Source organism: Adiantum capillus-veneris, chromosome 4, assembly GCF_014529385.1.
Source record: "Adiantum capillus-veneris isolate H3 chromosome 4, ASM1452938v2, whole genome shotgun sequence".
NCBI classification, from domain to species: domain Eukaryota; kingdom Viridiplantae; phylum Streptophyta; class Polypodiopsida; order Polypodiales; family Pteridaceae; genus Adiantum; species Adiantum capillus-veneris.
Window position 1 is genome coordinate 69,607,636 of NC_140934.1, and position 13,801 is coordinate 69,621,436.

Below are 13,801 nucleotides of genomic sequence, written 5' to 3' on the forward strand. Positions count from 1 at the left end.
TGAGCATTTCAACATTGAAAGTAATTAAGTCTTAGAAAATGACATCGAAGAGTTGTATTATTGTGCAGGTGCACATTTAGTTCTCTATTTATCTTCTCCACAAGAAAATAATATAAAAAGTCAATTTTTAGTAATCAAGTGATTTCTAAGTAGTACTACCTGGATGCACACATGTGTGAATATGAAATCGTTTTTAAGGAATTGCACCATATGATTTTTGATTGATTTTTTAAAACATGTGTACAAATCTAGCAAAAAAATTTGATATTGCCTATTGAAATTTGTCAAGGGGCTTGCTAAGAGGGATTACAAGGTAGATGATCATAGTAGATATCACAATGGACTCATCCACTTGGGCATGGGGTGTATAGGTATCCAATTTCTTAATTGGGACATGGGCCTAGCTTTGCTAGTGCTTAAGGACACTAAGAGAGATAAGAACAAAGGAAACAACATGAGGGGAGATAGGGAGGTTAAAGATATAAGTGAGCATGAAGAGGCCTCAATGAAGCTTGTGCTCCTACATGACTCTATTTTGACGGACAACATAAATTTAAAAACTAGATGGATATGATGTGATAGAGGAGGCTCTAAACTTCCATGTACTCCCTTGCATGCAATGGTGATAAAGGCTCATCAATTTCCTTTTGTCAATGACATTTTCAAAGACTGTTGGACTTCAGTAGTATAAACAAAATTCTTAATTATTTCACGCTTCAACCTTTAGTATGGAGCTTTGGAAATTATGGGATTCATGCTCTTTTTATAATTTTGTATATCATGCAAAGAGACTATGATGGCTCTTCATTTCCTATTCTTCTTATTCATGGGTGGTGGGGGAGGAGGTGATTGTTGTTTCCATGCAAGGAAATTGTTCTTGTAGTTTTTTCTTCACTCTATACGATTTCCCATTCCTCTGTGGTTTGAGATGTATTCTTCTTCCTCTTTTAAACTTTATTTGGCATGGTCACTAAGGGTATGGTCTTGCATACCCTCTTTGTAAGAATTCTACTTATCTTACAAAATGGGGTCTTTTGGAAAAAGATTCAAAATAATGTGCTACGTTCGGGACTTGTTGGGTCCATCAAAGTATTGGGGTTTCTTTGCACCATGATCAAGTTACATGCCTCATTTTTGGAGCAAAAAATTGGAGTTTTCCATGAGAGGCCATGTTTCGGGGGTAGATTATGGCCAAATCACGCATCTTTTGCACCAAAAAACTGCACCGGGGGTTGTTTTGGGACTCAAGGGGTGTTTTGGGACTCGAGGGGTCTGAAACAAGCTACGTGCACCACGGCGCGCAAAAGCCTTGTTTGAACAGGTCAAACAAGGCTTTTGTGCACCGTGGTGCACGGAGCTTGGTGCGGATTTCTTGGGTTTCAAAACACCCCTCCGTGTGGTTCTTTGGTGTAAAAGATGCCTAATTTGGCCATAATTTGTCCCCAAAACATGGCCTCACATGGAAAACTCCAATTTTTTGACCACAATCTGGCCAATATATTCCGGCAAAAGAGAATATTCCGATGGGGATTGATTTTTTGGTTTTCCAGTGAGTCCTTTTAGTTTTTTTGACAAGTGATTTTCCTCATGTACGATGGATTCTCCTTATTATGGGGTCTTAAAAATGTGTTTTTATAAAATAACAATTACAAAGATAAATCAAACTCCATACCCAATGCATTTCCATGTCTTTAACATAATAATTTGTCAAATTGCAAGAATTTTCACTATCATTAATGTAAGTTCGATATTTCTTAAGTTGGCTCAAACTTTTTTTGAAAATTTCATTTTAGGTATTTAGTATAGTTGTGAAGTCTCTACAATATCTCAATAGAGATTGATGGAATTCAATACTCATTTAAGCTCAGTAATAAATTGCAACTTATTGAAGGTGCCATGAGAAGCGTGTGCGAGTGCAAGTGCGAGAGCAGAGAGAGAGAGAGACCTGCTTTCGGTGGAGCGCACAACAACGTTATCCTGTTTTGCAGCTCTTTATTCTGTTGTATTAAAGAATAAGTGTATACCTGGTTAAGTTAGTAGATGTGTTAGTAGTAAATGGGATGTCCGGCCAGTTGGCCTAAATCCCAACCAAACTCCCACTTGAAGACCAACGCAGCCCAAGTGACCTGGTATGTACAACCGTGAAGCAATCTAGTGGCTTCAACCTATACCTATCAACTCACTGCAATGTGTAAACCTCTCCAAAGCTAAGCCTTTATTCAAAGCATCTGCTGGGTTGTCGTCAGTGTGTACCTTGACCAAATCAATGAGCTCTTTGGCCAAGAAATCTCTCACGAGATGATACCTGACTTCAATGTGTTTCAATTTGGAGTGAAACACGGGATTCCTTGCCAATGCAGAGCACTCTGACTATCACAATATATCACTGGAGTCTCATCAATGCCAAGGTTTTTGACTAAGCGAGATAACCATACAGCCTCTTTACTTGCATCCGACAATGCAACGTACTCTGCTTCCGTAGTGGAAGACGACGTACAATCTTGAATACATGACCTCCAAGATACTGCTGCTCCAGCAAATATGAAGACATAGCCAGATGTCGATCTTCTATTGTCGACACAACCCGCATAGTCTGCATCCGCATAACCCACGATGGATGCATCACTGTTCCCGAAGTGTAAACACCTACCAACCGTACCTTTGAGGTACCTAAGAATGTGCTTCACTGCTTCCCAATGCTTGCTGCCAGTATTTGCCATATATCGGCTCACCAGTCCCACTGCAAAAGCAATGTCTGGTCTTGTGGCCACCATAGCATACATGAGACTGCCCACTGCCAAAGAATATGGTACCTTAGCCATTTTAGCTCGCTCAACATCAGATTTGGGTGCATATTCCTTGCTAAGTTTCAAGAATGCCTGCATTGGGGTACTCAATGCTTTCCCCCCCTGCATATTGAAATGCTGCAAAACTTTCTCAATGTATGTTTCTTGAGATAACTCAAGAATACGACGTTTGCAATCTCTTTTGATTCGCATGCCAAGAAAGTGTGTGGCATCCCCCAAATATTTCATTGCAAAATTATTTCTAAGTGTTTTCTTCAAGTTGGAAATTTTCGCAATGGATTTCCCAGCAATAAGCATGTCATCAACATACAAAACTAGAATGATCATCGAGCCATCATCTAGATTTCTTGTGTACAAGCAGTGATCCTCTTCGCTCCTTTTATATCCTTGAGACTTCATACATGCATCAAATTTATGATACCACTACCTTGAACCCTGCTTTAAGCCATAAAGTGCCTTTTTGAGCTTACATACTAGCTCCTCACGAGATGCGTTCTCCTGAACAAACCCTTCAGGCTGCTGCATGTAAACATCCTCATTGAGATCCCCATGAAGAATGGTTGTCTTGACATCCATTTGTACAAGTTCCATGTCCTCAATCCCTACAAGACCAAGTACGGTTCTAAGCGTTGTCATCTTGACCACATGCGAGAAGATTTCATCAAAATCGACTCCCTTTTGCTATTTGAACCCTTTGGCTACAAGTCTAGCCTTGTACTTTGGATTTGGATCACCTAAGGTAAATTTCTTCTTGTAAACCCATTTGCAAGGTAAATCTTTCACATCATTTGGCAGCTCTACCAAGTGCCAAGTGTCATTAGCCAGAATCAAGTTATACTCAGATTGCATAGCCTGCTCCCACTTCACCACATCATCCACCATCATGGCTTCTTGGTAGCAGCTTGGCTCGCCGCAATTGGTCAACATGATGTAATCAAGACCTGGCTTGAAACGCAAAAGTGGACGAGAGACTCTAGTAGATTTTCCTTGACCATTGCTATTCGCTCCCTCTGGAGCATTGCTACAGGAACGTACATCACTAGCCTGCTGAGTTGATTTCATTGTCTCTGAGGCAACATCCTCAAAAGTGTCTCTTCGAATTTCTATTTTCTTGATAGGTTGTTTATGCATCTTTGACTCATTGAAGATCACATTTGAACTACGGATGACTCAACAAGATTCCGGGTGCCAGAGACGATATCCCATCTCTCCATCTGCACCATATCCAATGAAAATACATTCGTGTGACTTGGGCTCTAACTTCTATCGAAGTTGTTTAGGCACGTGAGCATAAGCTTCACAACCAAAAACACATAGATGGTCATAGTGGGGCTTACGTTTAGACCGCAACTCTTCTGGAATCTCATAATTCAATGGCGTACTAGGCGAACGATTTATAATGTGCACTGTGGTCAAGACGACTTCTACCCAGAAGCCTTGTGTGATATTTGCCCTAGAAAGCATGGCTGTGACTCTTTCCTGAATCGTATGATTCATGCGCTCAGCAACTCCATTTTGAGCTGGTGTGTATGGCACAGTAAACTGCCTTTTAATCCCCCTTTTAGCACATAAATTGTCAAACTCCTTGGAGACATACTCTTCACCGTTGTCAGTCCGCAACCTCTTGAGTTTCTTGCCAGACTGATTCTCAATGAGTGCTAAAAATTTTTGGAACACAGGAAGAACTTGATCCTTATGTTTCAAAGGATATGCCCACACCTTTTGAATAGAGTCATCTATGAATGTCAAAAAATAGCTACCCCCCCCTAGAGATTTGGTTGACATAGGACCACAAACATCTCTATGCACTAAATCTAGAGGTTCAGCTCGCTTTTGACCCAATGGTAAGTGCATGGACCTAGTCTGTTTGCCATAGATACAGTGCTCACAAACAGGAAAATCAACATAAGATAAGACAAGTAAGTAGCCAAAACGAGTCAGAGTTCTCATTCCTTTTTGGCTAATATGACCTAGCCGACAATGCCACAACTCAGTAGACGGCAGCTCAACTATAGATATGTAATCATGACCAACATCTGACACATGCATGTAATACAAGGTACCATGCTTCTGACCTCTGAGTACAACAAGATTACCTTTGCATACTATCCAAGAACCATTTCCAAATGTGGTGTTGTAGCCCAAATCATCAAGTTGACCACCAGCAGAAATCAAGCTTTTAGTCAGCTTGGGCACATGTCTGACATTACATAAAGTAAAGTTCGTGCCATTCCTTAGATGCAATTTGACGTTTCCGACACCCTCAATGTCTAGTTCATAAGCATCACCAAGTCTCGCTTTTCCATAAGAATGAGAATAAGTAGAGAACCACTCTCTATGTGGTGTCACATGGAAACTAGCACCAAAATCTACTATCCAATTCTGTGCATACTGTGCATCTTTTATAACAAGAGCCTCGATAGATAGATGTGCTGTGAAGAGCAATACGTCAGAGGTAAGTGGCATAAAAACTGGTGGAAGAGTCTCTACAATAGGAGCATTTGAAGACTCTAGCACATTGATCTCCTCTAACTTTGCTTTGCCATTGTTTGAATCATCAGACTTAGAAGTTTCATCGGATTGTTTATCCTTCTTGCTTTGCTGCCATTTCTAGCAATCCTTCTTCACATGCCCTTTTTTATGGGAATGATAGCACTCGACATTATGCATAGAGCCCCGAGACTTACTGGGTGAGCCTCCACGTTCCTTGCTTTTGGCATGACTTTGAGTGCGACCCCTTTGTCTATCACTAGCAACATACGCATCACCATCCTTCTTGCCTTCGAGAAATTTCCTGTGAATCTCCTTGGTAAACAGACTCCCAAGGACATCATTGTACACTAGACCGGTACCAGGTGCTGATTTGCTAATCGCATAACAGAATGCATCCCAAGACGAGGGTAAACTGCATAGCATACATTTGATTTCCTCATCGAAGACCAAACCCTGAGTGGTCAACTGAGTGAAAATGATATTGAACTCATTAATGTGAGTAGAAATAGTGCCCTCTTCCTTCATACAAAGGCCAAACAGCTTCTTCATCAAGAAAACCTTATTAGTGGCACTTTTGTTCTTATAACTGGAACAACTTATCCCATACATCTCTAGCAGTCCTTTCTCCAACTATAGTAAAGTACACAGATTCGGCCAAATGCAAACGGAGGGTAGATTTGGCCTTAGCATTAAGTTTCTCCCACTCAACATCTATATACTCACCCTCTGGGCGCTCCATGATAGGATCCAACTGGCCTTTTTGTATAAGAACATCTTGAATCTACTCTTTCCAGATAGCCAAATTCGTCCCATCAAATTTCTGGATATTGTAAATATCCTTTTCACCACTAGATGACATGGCTGCAAGCTAAAGATAATATGGTGACAAACACTGGTACTTCTGGAAAAAATTCGGCAGATTTTTCCCAGAAAAACTGACAAAATCTCAATCCAAAACTGTCACAAAAGATCAATAATGCATAAAAAGTAATGCTCTTAGAGCATAAGACAGGCGCATCAACCACTAACTGTGCATAAAAAGTCAAAAGCTGACCCAAGACTGCCAACACGGCATCAAATGCACCTAGCCCTCTCTATACATGTCCTATGGTGAGGCCACAAAAAAGGGGTACTCCAACAATGTGTATCACCGAAAGGATCTCAACATTTGAGAATCCCCCCGCTCAAGAAAACCTCACGCTATCAACCCTCACAAAACGTTATGCAGACAAGAAACCAGCCCAGTCTCAGAAAGGGTCTCCAAACCGAGTCTCAGAAACGGTCGGGACTGCCAGAAACAAGCCAAATTGGTTCCACAAAAGGTACATATGGAAGTTTTCACAACTCAGCGTACATCCACTGTCAACAATACTGCAAGGTGTAGTATACACGCACAAACAGGCACCAAATGAAATGTGCAAGCAGTAAACAAATTCCTGCGGGGAGTAAAACCGCTCTCAAAAGAGCTCAAGCACTATCAAAAGTGCCAAAACAATGCATATCCGCATCAAATACTCCCACTAAAATCTGTGCTGATGCTAAACACTGCAACCTATAAGAAACCTGGATGTCCTGTATGTATGCAAGAACCTGTGAGGAGATGGATGCCTGAAAAGCCCGAGACAATGTCGATGCAGAAAGTGCTCCTAATCAACCCATAAACACCATCTTAGTAGCACATAATATCCATAAAGCGGCTATATATCATCCCAAAATAGTCTCTGAGCAACCTGCACCTGTGTCTTATACCTACACCTGTATCTGTAGCAAAAGTGGAGTTGAAAAAATACAACTCCGGAAGCGTAGCTCTAATGAATCTTTCGACTGCATGCACAGCTTTGAAAGGGTGGTAAAACAGCAGGACACCTGAGGACACCTGAACACCTGATGGAAACGCTCTCGGAACGCTGAATTTGCCGATGCCAAAATTGGAAACCTGTTTGCACTTTGGAAAGTGTGCGCGCGCGGATGCGAAGACGGCAAGCACAAACCCTGGTCTGATACCAGTTGAAGGTACCGCGTAAAGCGTGTGTGAGTGCAAGTGCGAGAGCAGAGAGAGAGAGAGAGACCTGCTTTGGGTGGAGCGCACATCAACGTTATCCTGTTGCAACTCCTTATTCTATTGTATTAAAGAATAAGTGTATACCTGGTTAAGTTAGTAGATGGGTTAGTAGTAAGTGGGATGTCCGGCAAGTTGGCTTGAATCCCAACACTTATTGCATAAACTTCTTTTTTTTTAAAAATCCTTTTTTTGGGTCCTTTGAAATCAACTAAAAGTCTTATCATGTTTTAAACATATCAAAACTATACTTCGCACATCTACTGGGTTACGCCCCCATTAATCGGAATCTGCCAAGATGCTCCTAATTATATCCACGTCTGCAGTTGCGATCATCACCATATGTGCCGCCCTGCGCTTGCCGCTCTAGCTCCCCAGCCATAGGCAACAGGCTTGTCCTTCAACTTAACGGGAGATACTGAGCTGCTCTGCCTCTTCCTCTCTCTCTCTCTCTCTCTCTCTCTCTCTCTCTCTCTCTCTCTCTCCCCCCCCTCCCTAGACGAATCAGGAAGCTCTTCCCTCTCTCCGTGTGCTCCATTCCCTGCGCTCCTCATCTCTGCTGAGGTCTCCCTACGCTCCTCATCTCATGCCTTGGTGGTGTCTCCCATCACGTCCCGATTGACTGCTTCCGTGTGCGATCCTCTCTCAGGTGGGATGCCTCAACCGCTCAGACAGTCAATAGCTGCCCCAACTACCCCATTTCTCATCGACATGTTGGCGGACAAATGTCGTTCCTGCCTCCTGCTCGTCCTCTGCTCCCGCACCACCTGCCAAACCGTCGCCCAGTCTAGCTGCGCAGGCTATGTCCCTAGGTGCCACATGCTGTGCCAGCTGCCTTTCACTCGTGCTTTCCCACCTCAATCAGCAGCTGGCATCCCTACATTTTTGCGAAAACCACCAAAATAGTACTCTAATTTGCGGAAATTCACAAAACATTCCCAGAATGCCCTTCAAATTTTTAGAAATTCCAGAATTACCCCTGCTTGTGAGATTAATTTTCTTCAAAGATACATTGAAAAATTGTAGCTTTTCATGAGAACACTGATTGTATATCAGCACAAGATGATAAAACCAGAATTTTTTGGTTATGTACGATTTGGAGATGAATTGTATCATTAATTTTAGACATAATTGCGTTTTTTGCAAGGTAATTTGCGACAAATTACATGTTACGCACTCAAAATAGGATCCCAATTGTCAAAACAGGAATATACCAAGACGAAATTTCAAGAAATTAGGTTTATTTTGTGACGGAATTTCTCCTTTTCCCACTTCTCGTCAACCGGCATTTTTGAAACTGAAAACGAAACGATATTAAGCTATGACTCTGGCCCTCCTCTATTCACAAACACGCACGTGAATGGCTCCTTACTTTCCTACTAAAACTAAAATACTTAACTTTACTTTTACATCCCTTTACATAAAGTATCTTTCTAGATTCTACCTAAACAATTGCTTTCCAAAATTGGGCAGCCCTACTTCCATGAATATTTCATATCATATAGACAAGATATAGTCAGATTGTCAAAAATTAAAATCTACCATGACCTACGTGGTAAGCCACTAACTTGATCCAAGGAACTTTTGTGCATATGTCCAAAATTCCACCACTTACCCCACCATTATAGCATTTGGCCAAAGATTCATTATGTTTTAAGTACTTACTTAACACTAGTTCTGTAATCGGACACTCAAATGTCCAGAGACACTAAAGTGTCATGTTTTTCTAGCAATTTGTCATAATTATTTGGTGAATCTAAAAAAACTTTAATAGGTCATGTTCATATCTTAGGTCAGTTACGAGGTAAAGAACATAGCCAAATTTTACTTTTACCAAAATTAATACCGAATTAAATTTATAGTGATAAGTTTTGGGATGAAAAAATCACAAAAATATAGTGCAGTTTTAACAAAATTTTCATAAATTGAACATAACTTCTCATCAAAATAAGATTTTGCATAGATTTCAAGGTGTATGGATATGAAAACACTTATTATAGCAAAAAATTGATCTTCATAACTTAGTTATAGGACTAGATTTTTGTTATATCAAAAGACCAAAATCTTGAAAATGCTAACAAAGAGGAAATTTTTGGTCTTTCAAGGCCTCTTTCATTAACATGATGAGGTTATGGGACAAAACCTAAGGTGTATAATGTATGTATAGGTCAATACCGATCCACTAATTATTTTTCAAGGGTTCAAACTTATAGGCATCTTGTAATTTAAGCTCATTTTAAAAAAATTGTAGTGCATAATTTCTTGCAAAAACAACATTGCTATGAAAAATTAATGAAAGTGTGTATATAAATCCCCCAATTGTGTCCATATGAGGTTTTTGTATACAAATAAGTGAGATGAACGAAAAAATCCAAAAGTGGAATTTATTTTAAGGCTTATTTTTTATAAATAAAAAATCATAACTACAACATCCCGCAGTTTTTTGGATATGCCATAAATCACCAAATGTGGCTTGCATAACCATTAAAAATTATCACCTTATGTAATGGAGTCATAGATCTACTATAAGTACATCATAAGACATTGTAAATTTAGATGAACTAAATGTTTTTTGTGATCGTTAATTGAATTTGTGAACGTTGCATATTTGACCCACAGGACTTTCTATATTTAATTCTAGTCACAAAGGATTTTTTTCTCACATGACAATTGCAAAAATATCAAACACATATATAAGTAGTTACCACGGATTATTGCATGCACCCTGTTCATTTTTTTCTTATGCTAGAGTACGAGTTTTAATAAAACATTGAATGTTGTTTTGCATAGGTTCTTTTCATGAGTGTAGTTACTATTGAGGTTTTGATCAAAAGTGAGGGATTTTAATTTCTGTGAGTACTTTGAATAACATTTTATAAGTTTGCAAAAGCATTCCTTGAGATGTGCTCTACATTTCATGTAACATTTTATTTAAATTCACAATAAAAGGACACCAAAGTGTCCTTTTTGGTACCAAACTAGTGTTAAACTTCCAAATAAGAGGCCCTCCTATATCCCATTCTCTTCCTAATTTCTATAAAGTCTAATTGTACCACTAGCAACTATATGTTTCATGTTCACATTTCAGATTTAAATGTCCTTTATTTATCAATACAAATATGAGCTTTCCTTTGTTTTATGGTGCCGTGTGACCATCCTTTTACCAGCCACTATTGATATCCAGTTATGTACAAGAACGTGTCAACTAAAAACATTCTATGCTAGCCTGGTTCTTGACAAAAAATTTTTGGGGCCTAGAAAATGAAGGAAACAATAGTATTTCAAGACAAGCGCACACAATTAACTTGAATGACAACATAAAGTAGCTTCAAAACAACGACAAAGTTCACTGCAAGTAAAAAGATAACACAATAAGATGGTAAAGGTTGTATTTCATTAATCAATTACATGAGCCCACTGGCTTAGCATATGAGTTGTGTACTTAAGTGTTTCATACATGAGAAAAAAGCTAGGCTCTATCTCTCACTACCACTCTATTGCTCCGTCTTTTGGCCCCTTTGTCTTGCCTTCCATTTGCAACTGTAAGTTTAGCAGACACTTTCAACTGATTCTTGGTTGTTGAGATTTGGTTCCACACTTGAATGTGCATCTTGGCTTGGTTGGTCCTTGTTCTGCAATTGATCCACAAAGTGACTGATTATATCTCCCTAGGGCTTGACTATTCAAATATTGCAGGCATAAAATTCCATGTTATTAACTTTTGCAATACACCTTCTGCAGATAAAACATGAACACATAGATCTACAATATCAAAATCTAAATACAATGTCAGTTTCTTACATCCATAGCTGAATTCAATTCCAATATAACACATTCAACACTTTACCACTTCCAAGAGCAAGTGTTTGAACATTGTTGAATTTAGACAAATCCTTATTGTGGCCTACATTGCTAAAATGAATTGGAGTCAAGTTTTCCAACCATTGACTAGAAAATTTCAAATAAATATTTTGGAGGCACTAGTACCAGTTTTTAATGTTGTTGAATATAGTAGAATCTGCTAAAATAAGAGATGATTAATAAATATCCTTCTAATTTCAAAGAAGAAAGAGCTCCAATAAGTCATTCATGGAAAAAATACACTAACCACACATGCTTTGCAGGAACTGGCACTTACCTTAGGATCCTTTGCAGACATTGAAACCTTCTGACCCTTCATAAGCCTTACATACACCCCTTGCATTCTGCTAATGGAGATAGAAGTTGCAGATCTAGAATGAGATGTTAGAGCTATGGAGAAAGAGGTTGCAGATCTAGAAAAGAAGATGTTGGAGCTATGGAGAAAGAGGTTGCAGATCTGCAAGGAAATGTTGGAGCTATGGAGAAAGAGGTTGCAGATCTAGAAGGAGATGTTGTAGCTATGGAGAAAGAGGTTGCAGATTCACAAGGAGATGTTGTAGCTATGGAGGAAGAGGATGCAGGCTTAGAAGGAGATGTTTTAGCTAAGGAGGAAGAGGTTGCAAATCTAGAAGGATATGTTATAGAGGTAGAATGATGTGTGGTAGGCTACTTTACAGAAAGATGTCCTAGCATGAGAAGAGGAGGAGAGAGAGATGTCAAGGCGTTTTAGAGAGAGAGAGTGGGGATAAAGATTGCAGATTTTCACTTTTCAGCAACTGAGGGGAGAGAAGTAGGGTTTGAGAAAATTTTGGAGGGGGAGAAACAAGAAGAGAGAGAGAAGACAAAGGGGGGACAAGAGAGGGAAACTTTTAATATTTGAAAATTGAAAAGGTGCTTTTGGGGGGAGAGTAACTCCAACCAGATCTAGTAAAATCTGCATATATTCTCCAAGAAAATAAGCAAAGGTATTTTTATATAGGAATGTATAGGCTATCCCTTGATCAAAGCTTAATTAAGTTGTAGTTGTTTCCTTAAATTGCCAAATAAAGAGCCCTCCTATAACCCATTCCCTTCCTAATGGACCAAAAACAACATAGATTTTTTCTACAAACTTTTTTTTTGCAACCCAAGACTCAAATCTAAGAGCGCAAATAGATGAACAGGTTTCATCCAAATGCGCCATTACACTATTTTTCATCGTGCTTGCTTTCGTCCAATTTTGAGAAGAAGACCCTCAAACATCAGATGAAGGTGAGGGTGACAAAATAAAAATTGACAAGTAAATGTAATCAATGATTGACCACATTGATGAGTAATTCACACTACGCGACACACTAATTATATTCCTCTTAACACAAAACAATTATTATGAACAATAATCAATCCTCATAAATCAAATTTACAGTAATTATGAATTTTATAAGCAAACCACTTATACCTACTTTGTTTCTTCCCCATGAGTGGAATCATCGGGTGATCGTTAATGCTTTAATATCATGTTAAGATGTAGAGAGAGAGAGAGAGAGAGAGAGAGAGAGAGAGAGAGAGAGAGAGAGAGAGAGAGAGAGAAGAGACAAGAGATACACCATGTACACTCCCAAACACTAGATCATATTGAGGACAAGATAATATATATAGGTGAGACCAAGCTGACTAGAGTGAGCCATATATATCTCCAACACATCTTGCTAATAAAATCCACCTCTCACTACACAAATCTATGAAACCTCATTCTCCAAAATTATCAACCATAGAGATGCAAGAGTTGGGTTGTGATGCCGACATTAGGTGCGATGGTTTTGGGTTCAAGCTCGATGCAACCAAGATTTATGGGTACCTACTTGATCAATGCATGAAAGATAGCATCAATGCAAGGACAAATGACTATGGCATCTCTTTGAAGAATAGGCTCACAGTTGCTTTTACCAATTTAGTGTCATAATTTTGTTTTAGTTGTTTTTTTTAAAATTGTCAACACAATCACATATTTGCAGTCAAAGCCTTCTTTTAGCTTATCAAATGTTAGTTATTATCATGATTTTGTTTTTTATAAAACGGGTTATAGACACTTCCACAAAAACAAAGTGGTAAGACCTCCCTTTTATGTTTGGTTCTGAGTTTTGGTTATCTCACACTGATAGTTGTTTGAGGGAAGTGCACACACACACCTATGTTGTTTTCAAGGGGGGGACTTCTACTCATAGTTTCAAGTGATTGAACCCTGCCATGGCCTCTCTTGAGTCTATTATCTAATGGTTTGGGCTTAAGGGGGGTTGTTTGGTATTCAAGCCCGGGTCCAGTGTGTCAAGCTCGTGGTAAACTCCTCATAAGGCATGCAAATACACTTTAGTATTCAATTAGAGGTTTGCATGGCAAGATTGCTTTTATATTGTAAGGCTTTTCATAATACAATATAAAGTATAGTGTGTGTTTCTACTTTATTTTGTCGAGCTCTTCTCTCCCCCTCTTGTTACCTGCTCCTTGCCTTGCATCTGCATGCCATGGCTTCTTCTCCTCGATGGCACCCTCCCTAGCCAATGAAGCCTATCACTCTCACCACAATACTCTCTTAGAATGGACA

The 13,801-nt window shown here is 39.3% G+C and overlaps 1 protein-coding gene across 1 annotated transcript; it reads left to right on the forward strand.

Moving 5' to 3' along the window:
- The first annotated feature begins 11,596 nt into the window (after positions 1-11,596).
- Positions 11,597-11,875, forward strand: LOC147459370 (uncharacterized). The gene has a single exon (XM_086509816.1). It carries the CDS (start codon positions 11,657-11,659, stop codon positions 11,873-11,875), a length of 219 nt encoding a protein of 72 aa, XP_086365942.1. The 5' UTR covers positions 11,597-11,656.
- Positions 11,876-13,801: the final 1,926 nt, after the last annotated feature.